The sequence below is a fragment of the Sinocyclocheilus anshuiensis genome, unplaced genomic scaffold (assembly GCF_001515605.1).
Source record: "Sinocyclocheilus anshuiensis isolate Anshui unplaced genomic scaffold, SAMN03320099.WGS_v1.1 scaffold1296, whole genome shotgun sequence".
NCBI classification, from domain to species: Eukaryota; Metazoa; Chordata; class Actinopteri; order Cypriniformes; family Cyprinidae; genus Sinocyclocheilus; species Sinocyclocheilus anshuiensis.
In genome coordinates, this window is record NW_015542415.1 from 163,514 (window position 1) to 177,159 (window position 13,646).

The window sequence follows — 13,646 nt, forward strand, 5'->3', positions numbered from 1 at the left end:
CACACACACGTCTGGTTTGCTATCCTTGTGGGGACTCTCCATAGGCGTAATGGTTTTTCTACTGTACAGACCGTATATTCTATTGCACTACACCAACCCTACACCTAAACCTACCCCTTACAGGAAACTTTCTGCATTTTCAGATTTTAAAAAAACTTCATTCTGTGTGATTTATTAGCTTGTTTACCTGTGGGGACCTCAGTTTAGGTCCCCACCGTGACACGAGTCCCCATGAGTCTGTGTGTATTCAGGTTTAAGTCCCCACCAGAATAGAAAAACAGGTACACAAATCACACACACACACACACACACACACACACACACACACACACACACCTTGAGTGTGTAGATCAAACAAATTTTTTATTTTTTTCATGTCATGGTGCATGCATACAATTAACATTACATCTCATCCTTTTATCTACTTGGTTTGTCTCTAGGGAATCAAATTTTTTTTCATATTTGAAAAACTTTTTTCACATAGGATGTAGGACATTACTAGTTGTATCTTGTTTGAAGTAGGAAGTCTTTATTGACACAGAGGAGACACAGAGAAGGAGAAAGAGAGCGAGTGAGTTAGTGGAAGAGGTAGAGAGCATGTGAGGTAAATCTCTAGAGTGATAGTAATTTGCAAACACATATCTGTCCCAGTGTCCTGGTTTTCCATGTTTGAATAAGTGCGTGCGTGTGTGTGTGTGTGTGTGTGTGTGTGTGTGTGTTTTGGGGTTTATTTAGCTATCCTTTGGAGACAAGTGTGTCTACAGCAGTTATTTAAATATGATAAAACCTCTCTTTGAGGATGCCCTCATTTGGAGAATCAAATCATAATGTTTAAAAAAAAACAAAAAACAGATAGTGTTGTTGGGGTTAAAGTCATTATAATTAGCTTTTTATAAAAACAAAAGTGGTCTGTGATGTCCTCGTTTTGATAGCACAATAAACATCCACATCAAAAGCACAGGTTCTTCATTGACATATTAGGTGCTTCTGTGGAAAGGCAGAGGGGCACCAGGACACATGACACAGGTCAGGTCAGCTGTACAAAATGAGATGAGATGGTCAGATATAAATACATGGCAAGGAATTGCTTTCTTACCAGGAACATTGTTTATTTGAAGAACAAGTGTGTTTTGATGTGGAGAAAGAGAGAAGATGGAGAGAGACACAGAGAATGTGAGTTGAAAATCTCAGAAAAGCTCTCAAAGTTCATGAATAACTGATAGCCTGCGAGAAGATGCTGTTAGTTCTAGTAAACTTTCCTTATTCTTCCTGGTATGTAAAAATAAATACAACACTTGGAGCGTTATTTCGCCCCTCAAAAATTGTGTGTTGTTGGTGTGTGGGTGTGTATAAGTATACTTGGGAAATAGAATACTTATATACTATTCTTATGTACATGTGTGGAGATGTGTGTTTGTTTTGTGTCATCTTTGCATGTGCACTGAAAAAAAGTGTTTTTCTTACTAAGTATTTTTGTTTTCCATTACAAATATCTAAACATTTTAAAATAAAGACACATTTACTTGAGGGAAAAAAACTAAACTGAAAAAGAAGACAAATTTATTTTTCTTTCCCCATTGGCAGATATTGTTTTCTTCTTTTAAGCTTAAACACTTCATTTTTATATGTTTTTTGGAAAATGATTGGACTTGATTTAAGAAAGTCTGGATATTTGTACTGGAAAAAAAAACAAGTAAGAAAATCACTTTTTGTGATTGGAAGGTGAAAGGTGGACACATCTTACATAAAAACAATGTGTTTAAAGGTTTACCTGACTTTAGAGACAACAAAAGCACAGAAAGCTTGACAGTCTCATGTCCAAACATGGAGAGAGTCAGTGTACCGTACACATTTCCAGTTGCTTGCTCACACACACACACACACACACACACACACACACAAAGCCCCACCATCACACATGCTCAATTCACTGTAAATTACACTGCTGCAAACTATAAAACTACAAAAACTACTACTAAAAAACTACAAAAATATATATATGCGTGTTACTGCACACATACCAGGTGCTTTAAAAGGAGTCCTTCAGTATGCTTTATTTCCTGAATATGCTGTTTCTCGGTACTTGCTCCCAGTCGTCTCTCTCCATCTGTCTATTTGTCTCGTTGCTCCTCTAGTCTGGCTCTGTCCATCTGTCTGTCTCCTTTTGACTCCTTCCTTTACTTGTCATATTCAAGCTCTTTCTTTCTCTCTCTTTAGTTCACCTTGAGATGTCTCTCTTTCTCAGTCCCTATGTGTTTTTCATCATCCCCCATTTCCACACTCTTGGTATGTAGGTTTGTTCCTTCCTGTGCCCTTGGTACGCCCACTTGCTTTCTTTCTCTCTCATTCCAGGCTCTACTCTTTCCTCTCTTTCCCAATATTCCATCAATCATTTCTCCCTCCTTATTGCTCTCTCTCTCTCTCTTTGGTACAGTGCAGAGTGCTGAGTGGTTCACTATGTGGTTGCTATAGTAACGGCAGCAGGGAGTGGGGGATGTGCTGCTAATTTAAAGACCCACCAGGGCCTTTGGCCATTGATACAGTGCAAAGAGCTAATGTTAGTTTTTTTTTCGTACCCTACAGTAATTATTATTAAGTGTTATATAAAGGTTACACCGTTAGAACCAAGAAACATCTCTTGCTGTTATACTACAATAAAATAAAGTGCAGTTGAGTTTGAGCAAGAGTCATAACTGTCCTACTTAGCACAGCGCAAATGTTCACCATATGTCCATTAAAACTAGTGCTAACCGTCCTAGACAGCAATGAGCTAACATTAGCTTCTGACTCAGAGTGCAAATTATATCACATTATTCTTTTCACATTCATTTTCTCTATAGCAATTTCAAACATTTCTTTCTTTAATGAAGAATTATATGTCATGAACCAAATCAACCTGCTGCTGAATTAATCACAACATTGTAAACCTTGTTTGGAAGAAAAAGAATGAGAAGAGAAAAAGGTACAGGGCTGTGTACTTAAATTCTTTCTTTTTTTCTTTTTTTTCTGAGGCAATAAACCCTTGAAGCATTGAAAATAACACCTTTAAATCACTCACTTTTCATCAAATTAACTTTCAGAATACAAATATGCACAAATATCAAAACAGCTCTATTTTTTTGCATTGACTGCCCATCACTGCCCTGATATTGTATAAACAGTTGCTAAAGTCACTCTGAAAATTCATCAGGAATGCCTTCATCATTTCAACTCATTCACTTTCATTAAGTCTATGAGGGGGAAACTGCTCTTGTGACTCTCCACCGTTAGTAAGCAAGCAGTTAGTCTTCATTACTCTCTATCCTGAGAAATATACTACTTTTCAAAAGTTTTTAAATGAATACTTTAATTTATCAGTTTCAGCTTGAGTGCATTAAACTGATCAAAGGGCAGTGAAGACATTTATGATTTTACAAAACATTGTAAAAATCATTGTATTTCAAACAAATGCTGTTCTTTTCAACTTAGTGAAGAATATTGAAGAATCCTGAAAAACACTATTGCATTTTCCACAAAAATATAAAGCAGCAAAATAATAAGAAATATTTATTGAGCAGCAAATCAGCATATTATAATGATTTCTGAAAGTTACTTAAGACTGGAGTAACAGCTAATGAAAATTCAGCTTTGCCTCACAGGAATTATCACATTTCAAAATATGAAAATATAAAACAGTTATGTTTAATTTGTAATAATATTTCACAATATTAATGTTTTACTGTGTTTTTAATCAAACAAATTAACCTTGGTGAGCATAAAAAAGGTCTTTCAAAAATATTTAAAAATCTTACTGACCCTAAACTTTTGAACATTAGTGTATATACCTTGTACATCTTAATATGCCAACTGAATCACAACAATGTAAAATATAAAATAGAATAATTGTTTCATTATTTATCGCCACACAGTCAAGGCTGTTGCTCAGTGTTTTTACAAATTTATGCAAGTTTACTGTAGAATGACACTATGTTAAGTTACAAGGACAGTCTCTGTAGAGAAACCTAAGGTTAAGTGCTGTGCTCAGGGGCACATACTAGTTATATTTCAAGCATCTCCTCATGCAACCTTTTCGTTACCAACCCAGATCTTAAAGGGGTCATATGATGCTTTTTTAAAGATCATTATTTTGTGTATTTGGTGTAACAGAATATGTTGACATGCTTTAATGTTCAAAAAACACTGCCCTGCCTCTCTCAAACGAGTCGTTTTCTACAAAGTCCCTCCTTCCGACAAGCGCAGTCTACTAAGCTACACCATCCAATATGCTAAAAATAAGCAGAGGGAATTGGACTGAGGGCTATATGAATCATTCTTCAAGGATGAACAGAAAATGTCATTGTTGCAGTTAGTAGCTTAACAAGGTCAAAAGTCTAAGTTAAGTACTTTATGATTACATGTTTCATACAATACTGAATGAAAAATACTGTATATATGTACTATATAGCTCACACTATGTGTGTGTGTGTGTGTGTGTGTGTGTGTGAGAAAGAGAGAGAGAGAGAGAGAGAGAGAGAAAATGTATGTGATCATGCATCAAGACCAGCCTGCAATAAAATAACGTCATGGCTGTTTCTACAGCAAGGTTACTGTTAGTGAAGGACAGTCTTAGCACAACAGTGTGTGTGGATCTGTGTGTGTTGATGTGTGTGAGAAACAGAGCTAGACAGACAGTGTGTGTGAGGCAGAAGGGTGGAGATGTTTCGCTCTAAATGGCACACTCACGTGAGTCCCATGCGTAAAGCTTCAAGGTGTTCTCATCAGGACACTCATATTGTGTGTTGTATGTCATATTAGTATGCTGCATGTGTGATCACGCATCTCCTCTGTTCTTATCTGTCACTATGATCAGATGTGTCTGAGTCTGTGCTAGTGTCTGGATTTCTGTGTGTGTATGTTTCTTCATTTAATTTTCCGCTGTGTACAGATTTAAGTTTGCAAGTTCACAAAGAACTGATAAGAGAGCAGATATCGGGATACACAAACAGACAGTCGTCCCAACACAAACTCTGATGGCCTTGATGCAGTATGCCCCAGTTATCATCAGCAGGGAACATATGCCTGCACACATACCCACATGTGAATGAATGTTAAAACATGAAAGGTGCTCTTGAATGATGAAGTTTTTTATTTCGGCACCACTACCATTAGTACGGAGCCCTGCACATGACTTGCAGGAAAAAACATTTTAGTTTATCATTTTAGTAAATTTTACTTAAATTGTGGCCACATTAAATTGTCTTAATTCATTCCCACAATGTATTAATTCTGTCGCTGTTTTAGTTAAATCATTGACACAATTTACCCAAATTAAAACAAAGGAGCAAAGTACAACGTGATTTGACTAAAACAAAGAAATGAATTAAATCATGTGAATGAATTCTTAATTTGGGGCCACAATATATTTTATTTTTTCAAGAGCATGTCATATCCAGGGCTCCATACATTAGCCAAAATTAGGTGTTTTTGACTTCAACTTTGACAAAGTCAAGTCATATACTTTTTGCTTCCCGTAGTGACCCTTGCATGGAATTTCCTTTCTTTAACGCAGATGAAATGGATTAGATGCAATATTTGTCAAATAAACAGTAGGGCTATCAATTTAACATGTTAATTTAGAAAAAAAAAACACATTAAAATGAAGGTATTTAACACACCCAACCCAGCCCAGCCCTGTATGTCATCTTATGTTGCATGCAGTTGCTGACGAACATGATTCAGGACAACGACTGACTGTGTGATGTAGACTAGAATGCTGTTATATGACCTAAATTTCCAGATATGAGGGCATGCTCCATATGGCTTTTTGTCTTATATGATATACTTTAGCAATATCACATGAGCAAGAGTGCTGTTTTTTTCTGAATATCACAATTACAAATGTGATATTTATTTTATACAATAGTTTTTATACAATAAATAGTTAATATGGTTTAAAGTTTAGACACAATATTGTCTGTTTTGCTCAATTTTGCTAATGAAAACAGCTCCAAACAAAGCCAGAACAAAACTGTTTTGAGTCTCAGAGCAACACACAGCACTGTTTCATTACTCCTCAGTTTTGAATGAATCGAGCCAATGATTCAGTGACCCATTCAAAAGACAGGCTTCACTTCTAAATGAATCAGTGATTTGAAAAAATGACTGAATGATTCACCTATGGTTTTAGTTTCAGATTTAGAGTATCATTTCTTGTTTTAATAAAAATATATTTCAATATTCAGACATTCAGATGTCTACAGGCAGCAACAAAACCCTTTTCATTCATTACTCTCTTCACAGCTTTATCAGCACCTAGACTACTTAAATACCAAAAAAGTGAGTTCTATATATTTTTTTATCAGTTTTATTATACAACATTAAGATTACATGAAAATAATGTTTACTGTCATAAAAACATGTCTGTGCAGCATCACATTAAGTTGAACACACTTAATGATTCTTTTTCAAACAGGGCTGCGTTCAGCCCCGACAAAAACGGTGCAAAACGTTTTTCTAACGGAAACGTTGATGCGTTGAACACCCTGTTCTGATGACGCAAGAGTTGCAACTATGGCAGCTGAGAAGGCCATTCTTTGTGTTCTTTTTGAAGAATTTTCGGAGCCTGATGAAATCAGTATAAATACGTGTTTAATACTGCAAAATACGCTCGATGGTACAGTGACTGCCCTTGCCGTCCAGAATAAAAGAGAACATCCCAATCAAATGAAGGAATTTGTGGAAACTGTGGTTCCTAATTATTGTGATCCAACATTTGCCTCACATTTCAGGATGAAAAGACAAACATTTCAGGTGAAGGATAATCCACTTCTTACCTCCAAAACTGTGTTAGGATCTATATGACCGTATTATTTTTATTGTGAGTATTAGGCTTCTCATTATTGCTGATCACTGTTGTTGTGCTATGATATTGTAATATTTACCATTATATAATCAGAGGGGTATAGAAAAGTTTATGAAAGTGTCACTCCATAATACAATAGCAAAATATATAAATATGTATAGTATTTTTATGTTACATTAATCAGTATTTAGCACACCTTCCTAAGGAAAGGATATGGACCAGAAGACATTGCAATTACTAAATGATATTTAGACAGACTTAAAGAAGTTCCAGATCTATACTTGTTCCCTTATTATTTCAGTTATTTTGCCTTTAATGTAATTAAACATGTGCAAACAATATACTTGCTCTTGTGAATTTATTTGGATGTTAATTACATTGTGCGAGCTGTCTCTTTAATACCGCGTGGTTTACATACATGCTGCTGATTGGGCTGACATGTTTGACACACCCACCAAACAAGAGAAAACGCATCTCAAACCCCGTTGCACACCGTTTCCAGGAAACATGTCATTCAAACCGGAAACCGTAGCAAAACGGTGCATACCGGGTTGAGCTTGAACTTGCCCCAGGTTACCCATCTGCCATTTAGTCATACAAATCGATAGCCCCGCCTACAAATTCACATCATTGGTTGAACCAGAGTCAGGCTGGTCAAAATGAAACAAAAATATAAGGAATGTAGGTAAAATAGGAATCGCTTACTTTTTTTCATATTAAGCTGAAATATTAGGAATCGCTTTTCATATTAAGCTGAAATATAATTTTTTTTTTTATATTACATATAATAATTTTTTTTATTTTTTATATTATATTTTAAATATTACAAATTTAAGCTTAAAATGAGTAGCAGGGAAATGTTAAATGCCTGCTTTACCTCCGCTTCTTACAGTAATTACTCACTATTTAGTTGTTTTGCACACGTGTCTGCATTTGTAAGATAGAGGGAGTTAGAAATGCAATGTAGCTCTGTGCTGTTGAAAAGCAATGAAAATGAAATCTAATCCTTTTTTCTTCCTTCCTCTCTTCAATCCCGTCTCTATCTCTGCCTTCCCATGATTCTCCCTGTCTCTTCTTTTCTCTCCCCCAAAGGATCCTGCTGACAGTGGTGGTGATATTCCGGATCCTGATCGTGGGTATAGTGGGAGAGAAGGTGTATGAGGATGAACAGATTATGTTTATATGTAACACGCTGCAACCGGGTTGCAACCAGGCCTGCTACGATAAAGCCTTCCCCATCTCCCATATCCGTTACTGGGTTTTCCAGATCATCTTGGTGTGTACACCCAGCCTCTGTTTTATCACTTACTCAGTGCACCAGTCTGCCAAGTACAAAGATCGCAGTTACTCCCTCCTGCACGGCCCATACATCGACCATGGACACACGCCGAGCCGCAAGCTCCGCAACATCAACGGTATCCTGGTGCACCCGGAAAGCAAAGATGACCCTGACTGTCTGGATTTGAAAGACATTCCCAACATTCCGCAGGGGGTCACATACTCCAAAAGTGCCAAGATCCGTCAGCAGGAGGGCATCTCCCGTTTCTATGTCATACAAGTGGTGTTCCGGAACGTTCTGGAAATCAGCTTTCTTGTCGGCCAGTACTTCCTGTATGGATTCAATGTTCCCGCCATGTTTGAGTGTGACCGCTACCCTTGCGTGAAGGAGGTTGAATGCTACGTGTCACGTCCCACGGAGAAGACAGTTTTCCTGGTGTTCATGTTCGCAGTTAGCGGGCTCTGTGTGGTGCTAAATTTGGCTGAGCTCAACCATCTGGGCTGGCGGAAGATTAAGACGGCCATCCGTGGCGTCCAGGCTCGCAGAAAGTCCATTTGTGAGATCCGGAAAAAGGATGTGTCCCACCTTTCCTCAGTGCCCAACCTGGGCCGCACCCAGTCTAGCGAATCGGCCTATGTCTGACAGCGAATAGGGGAGGGGCTTAGACGAGGTTGGGAGTGGCTGATGAGGCGACGGCCACGCCCTGTGCTGCAGACTTGACACTGCATATTTTTTGCATAGTTTGGACAGGTGAGAGAGGGGTAGGGTGAAAACAAAAAAGCAAACGGATGAGGGAGGACTGGAGTAAATCAGATTTGGCATTCTAAACTTTATGGAGACCAAAACTGCTTTTTCAGACTTTAATGGTGAGCGTTGGGGAACAGAACGGGACTCATACTTAATCGACAAACACGTATACACCACACACACTCACACACATACTGATATTCCTGAGCCTCGCTTAAGAACAAAAGTCTTCCAACAGAAAAAGAGACATTTAAGAAACAAAACTGATTCGAGTTGCTTGATGTCAAAAGAGATGGAAAGATGGAGGGATAAGGCTAGAGAGCAGCTCAGCATGTGACTCAGAAACATTGTAAAATATGAAAAATGTTCTCCAGGGTCAATGCTGAGACATCCCTCATGTTTTGAACAACTAGAAAGAAAAAAAAGGAGGACAAACAAAAGAGTATAAAACTGTACCTCAGCACAGACTCCTCTACGCCTCTCCCCCACTTTCTCTCTTTCGTTTTCTCTGTCTCTTTCTGCATAGTTTTATAGATATAGCTATTAAGTATACAAGGCAAGAAGAGAAAAAACGAACATTCATCTTCTGATAAACCACCCCCACATTTGCTGGAGGGCCATAAGAGACTCCATCCTCGTGCAAAAATCAACATTGACACACCACAGTCCCCAGTCCAAATCCCCCCCCCCATTCATTACTGTACATATCTTATAATATCGATATTGCAGCATCCATGTATTTCACACACCGAAGTGTAGCTTTTGCCATTATTTAACAAGAAGTACACACTGATTGCCAAAAAGAAAAAAGAAAGAAAAAAAATTGTGTTGTTTATCTGCATTTGTTCTGTAATGGACAGGAAAAATAGTGATTTTATACTATGGGCATTTCCAGACAAAGGCATGTTACGATGCATCATTAGAATGGCTAGATAGTGTTACGAGCTGTGTATAGAATCAGACTGTTTCTTTTTTGCACCCAGTATTTTTGAGGTGTATTCTGAAGCATGCGGGAGGAGATCTATAGCGCTATGGGAATGGCAGAGAGAGTACTGAGTAAGGCTCCAATGTAGCAATAATATATAAAGATATATATAAATTATAAATAAATATATGTCATAAAAATAAATGAATAAACTATTAAAGAAATAAATGAAATATAATGGCGTAAAGATTTCCTCGTCACTTGTTTCTGTGCATGCGTGTGCACATGTGTATTTCCATCTAAGTGGGCATGCTATGCTGGAGGGTTTTTGTCCAGAATGCAATTGCAGGGATGAAGGCAGTGAAAACATAAATCAAAGACTCTATCAAACCAATACAGAGCACTGGATCACCTGCATAGATGTTCTCTGAATGACAGAGAGAAAGTGTGTGTGTGTTTTTTACCTTGACCCAGTTGGAAAAGCATTCACACACTAAACACTGTAGGGTTTCCATCCAAATGTTTGACATTTTCAGGTGAATTTCTGAAAATGTAGCTAAAGAGAATGTGCAACATTATATTTTTATCAACTATACACATTACTTGAAGAAGCTTCTCTGTTGCTATCCTTGTTGCGAGTATGAGCAGAAACACATGCCCAAATAGTCTAAATGTCATTCAAATGTTTCCATCAATTTAATGTGATTTTGGAGAAAATCCACCTCAGTATAGAACCACACATTTTGAGAGTTTATGCACATATCAAGTTTTTACATTTAGGATTTCTTAATTCAGAATCTGCATAAAAAATGGTTGGATAGAAACCTAGTGAGTGTGAGGCATGAATAGCCAAATGAATTCCTGATCTTGCCTAAAACATTACCAATAAAGAGAGAAGCTGCTAAATCGGAAATTAAATGAAAATGTGTGTAGATAAGACAATGTAATGGTTGCTAACTAATGTGGAATGAGTCAGAGCTGTTACACAAGCTAAGTATAGCTCCTATTGTCTGTGCTGCTGGCATCTCTCTTCATATGGAATATAAATGATCCTGCATTGCAACTATGTTTTATTTAGAAAAGTGCCATCTTCAAAGTTACTTCAATTTTAAGTCATTAATATTGTTAAATAAATGTTTGGAAATAGGTCTTCTATCATATTTATAGTTTTTACTTGTAGGTGATCGCAAGCCTTCAGATTTCAAATGAAATTCTCTGAATTTTGAAAGACAAATATCCACCTTATTATTCAAAGCGGAAGTAAGCATATGGGTGAGACTTCCGCTTCATTAGCCGTTATAGGGAAATAACGAGAAGAGTAACAACGTGCAGTAAACGGTAAAACTGTTTGCACTACAAACCAGCGTGTTCATAATAAGGATAATTAAAATATAAGACACACAAATGTGCAATTTCAAGCAGCAAAACGAGCTGTTTTGTACAGCTAAAAATAGCTGGAAGCGGATGAGACCGGAAGCCAGACCCATAAACATGACAAATGGCCGTGCCCGGGCTTTCGGGAAGAATAAGGTGGATAGCTCTTCAGATTAACTATAACACACACATACAACAAACATGACATTTTTGTACCTATATTTTCCCCCTTTTCTCATATCATCTAGCACACCTGATCATTATAGACTTCCACAAAAAGGTAAGGGCTTTGGTCACATTATTACATCCATTTTTTTCTACTAAAGTGGGACTTTCCATTGACTTATGTTGTTTTTATATTGAGTCAAACATTTTTTATGTTTTACCCCTAAATCTAACCCTCATTTGAACCTTTCTGCATGTTTACTTTGTTTAGTCATTATTTATTGTGTTTATTGAGCTATTTTCCTCCTTTGGTCCCCACAATGTAAAATTTCACACAGGCAAAAACTGATCCAAACACACATACAATTATTCTAACAAAACTCTTCGTTTGTAGCTGTAAAATACATCCAAATGGATCCCACTTGTAAACCCTGCAATACATATAGTCAGTGAAGAGAAAACCTTTTATAGAAATAGTTGTTAAATTCATTTTAAACTGTTTTCTTAGTATAAAATCTGCCAACAATCTACGTAGGCTGCACACTAGAAGATTTTCAAATCTTAAACGATTTTAAAACCATGGGAGACCACAGACATGAAGACAGTTCAACCGATTTTTAGCCTTATAATCCTCCGAACGCACACACTAGACAATTCGACCAGACCACGAGACCACACACTTGTCGATTGTAGGAACGATTTCACAGTGACACGTGATCTTACGGAGACTCGCGAGATCAAACATGACTTGAGAAGAAAAACAAATAGAGGACAATCAACGTTGTCAGCTGGCTCTCCAGGCACGCGTTCTGTTTCACAGTGAAAAACAAAGTATAACAAAGAATATGGGTGATGTTCTCTGCTTTCATGACATGTTTGTGGCTGCCTAGTTTCAGCTATAGAAGCACGCAACATCCGGTAGGTGCCGCTTGCTCGCTCTCATTGGCTATCACGGGCATCACGTCAGAGGCAGCCCGATCAAGAGTCATAAATATCAAACATGTTTGATATATATGATTTGAGTTCGGGGATGCTCCGTCTCGATCGGGAGCAGATAAATAATCGTAATGACACCACACAATAGAGGATTTTTGGACAAAAAATCATTTGCGACAAGCCTCGAATCGGGCCACACACCCCGATCGTTCAGGGATACAAATCGGGCTTAAAATCGTCTAGTGTGCGGCCAGCCTTACACAACTATAGGCAGAGCAGGCAGTTGTCTAGGGCCTAGGACTTCGAGGAGAGGCCTCCATACATCCCCTATACACTAGTCCACCAATCAAGACAGGTAGTCAAATACTAGCCTCATTGTTCATTGGCTATAGTTGAATTGTCACTCACCTGCAATTAAACCAATTAATGTTGCCGTTTCAAAGCGGGTGCCACCTTCTGAATGTTTGCCGTGACAAACATATCCTTCAGGTGCTGTGAAGCAAAAGGCTAAGAAGTACAGCTCCTAATGCAGGTGTGTGCGTTGTTGTCATCTATTTTGGAGTGATTGCAATGTATTCTAAATATTAAATTGTTCTGTCAATCAGCATAATTTCTGGACAGATCATTCACCGGTTAATTACGAGTTTAAAAGAGCGCGAGCCCCGTTGACACGCCCAGACGTGATGCTTTGAATTTGCGTGTATGACTGACATCGTGTCGGGAGCTGACTAGCAAAATAGCTACAAAAGTAAAAGCAAAGAAGTTTGTATTCATAGTCAAAAGTCAAACACACTAGAAAAAAAGGACCTCAGATGTGTGTATCCTCTAAATTCTGCTGATGATTACATTACTGCTCCAACATAACACTTCATTTCAGTTTCAACTACTAGAAATTAACTTCTTTTCTGCTTAGCAGTGATCATCTCTTTCACTTCTACTTGATTTGTGTGTATATATAGTGCATATTTAAGGTAACAATGCAATACATAATATCATATTAGCCTATTTACATTAAAGGGGTCATATGATGCAATTTCAAGTTTTCCTTTCTCTTTGGAGTGTTACAAGCTGTTTGTGCATAGATAAGATCCCTAAAGTTGCAAAGACTAAAGTCTTAAACCCAAAGAGATATTCTTTATAAAAGTTAAGGCACATCCACGCCCTCCTAAAACGTCTCGTTCTAACACGCCCCCACATGTCTACATCACGATGTGGGAAGATTTGCATAACGCCACTCAAATGTTCAAACAAAGAAAGAAGGTGTAACTTTGATTCTCGCTGTAATATTGTTGTTGCCGCCGCCATGTTGTGAAGACGCTGTGTTTTGTTGTGAAAGCGAAACTACTTTGTTTGGTCTTCCAAAAGAGGACGATATCCGC

At 37.7% G+C, this 13,646-nt stretch overlaps 1 protein-coding gene across 2 annotated transcripts in view; it reads left to right on the forward strand.

The window, feature by feature from the left end:
• Positions 1 to 9,924, forward strand: part of LOC107693447 (gap junction delta-2 protein-like) — a 31,116-nt gene extending 21,192 nt beyond the window's left edge. For both annotated transcript variants that reach the window (XM_016492843.1, XM_016492844.1), the window contains one exon: positions 7,934 to 9,924. In XM_016492843.1, coding sequence (XP_016348329.1) covers positions 7,934 to 8,762 — 829 coding nt within the window. In that variant the 3' untranslated portion in view covers positions 8,763 to 9,924. The remainder of the gene's footprint in view (positions 1 to 7,933) is intronic.
• The last annotated feature ends 3,722 nt before the right edge of the window (positions 9,925 to 13,646 follow it).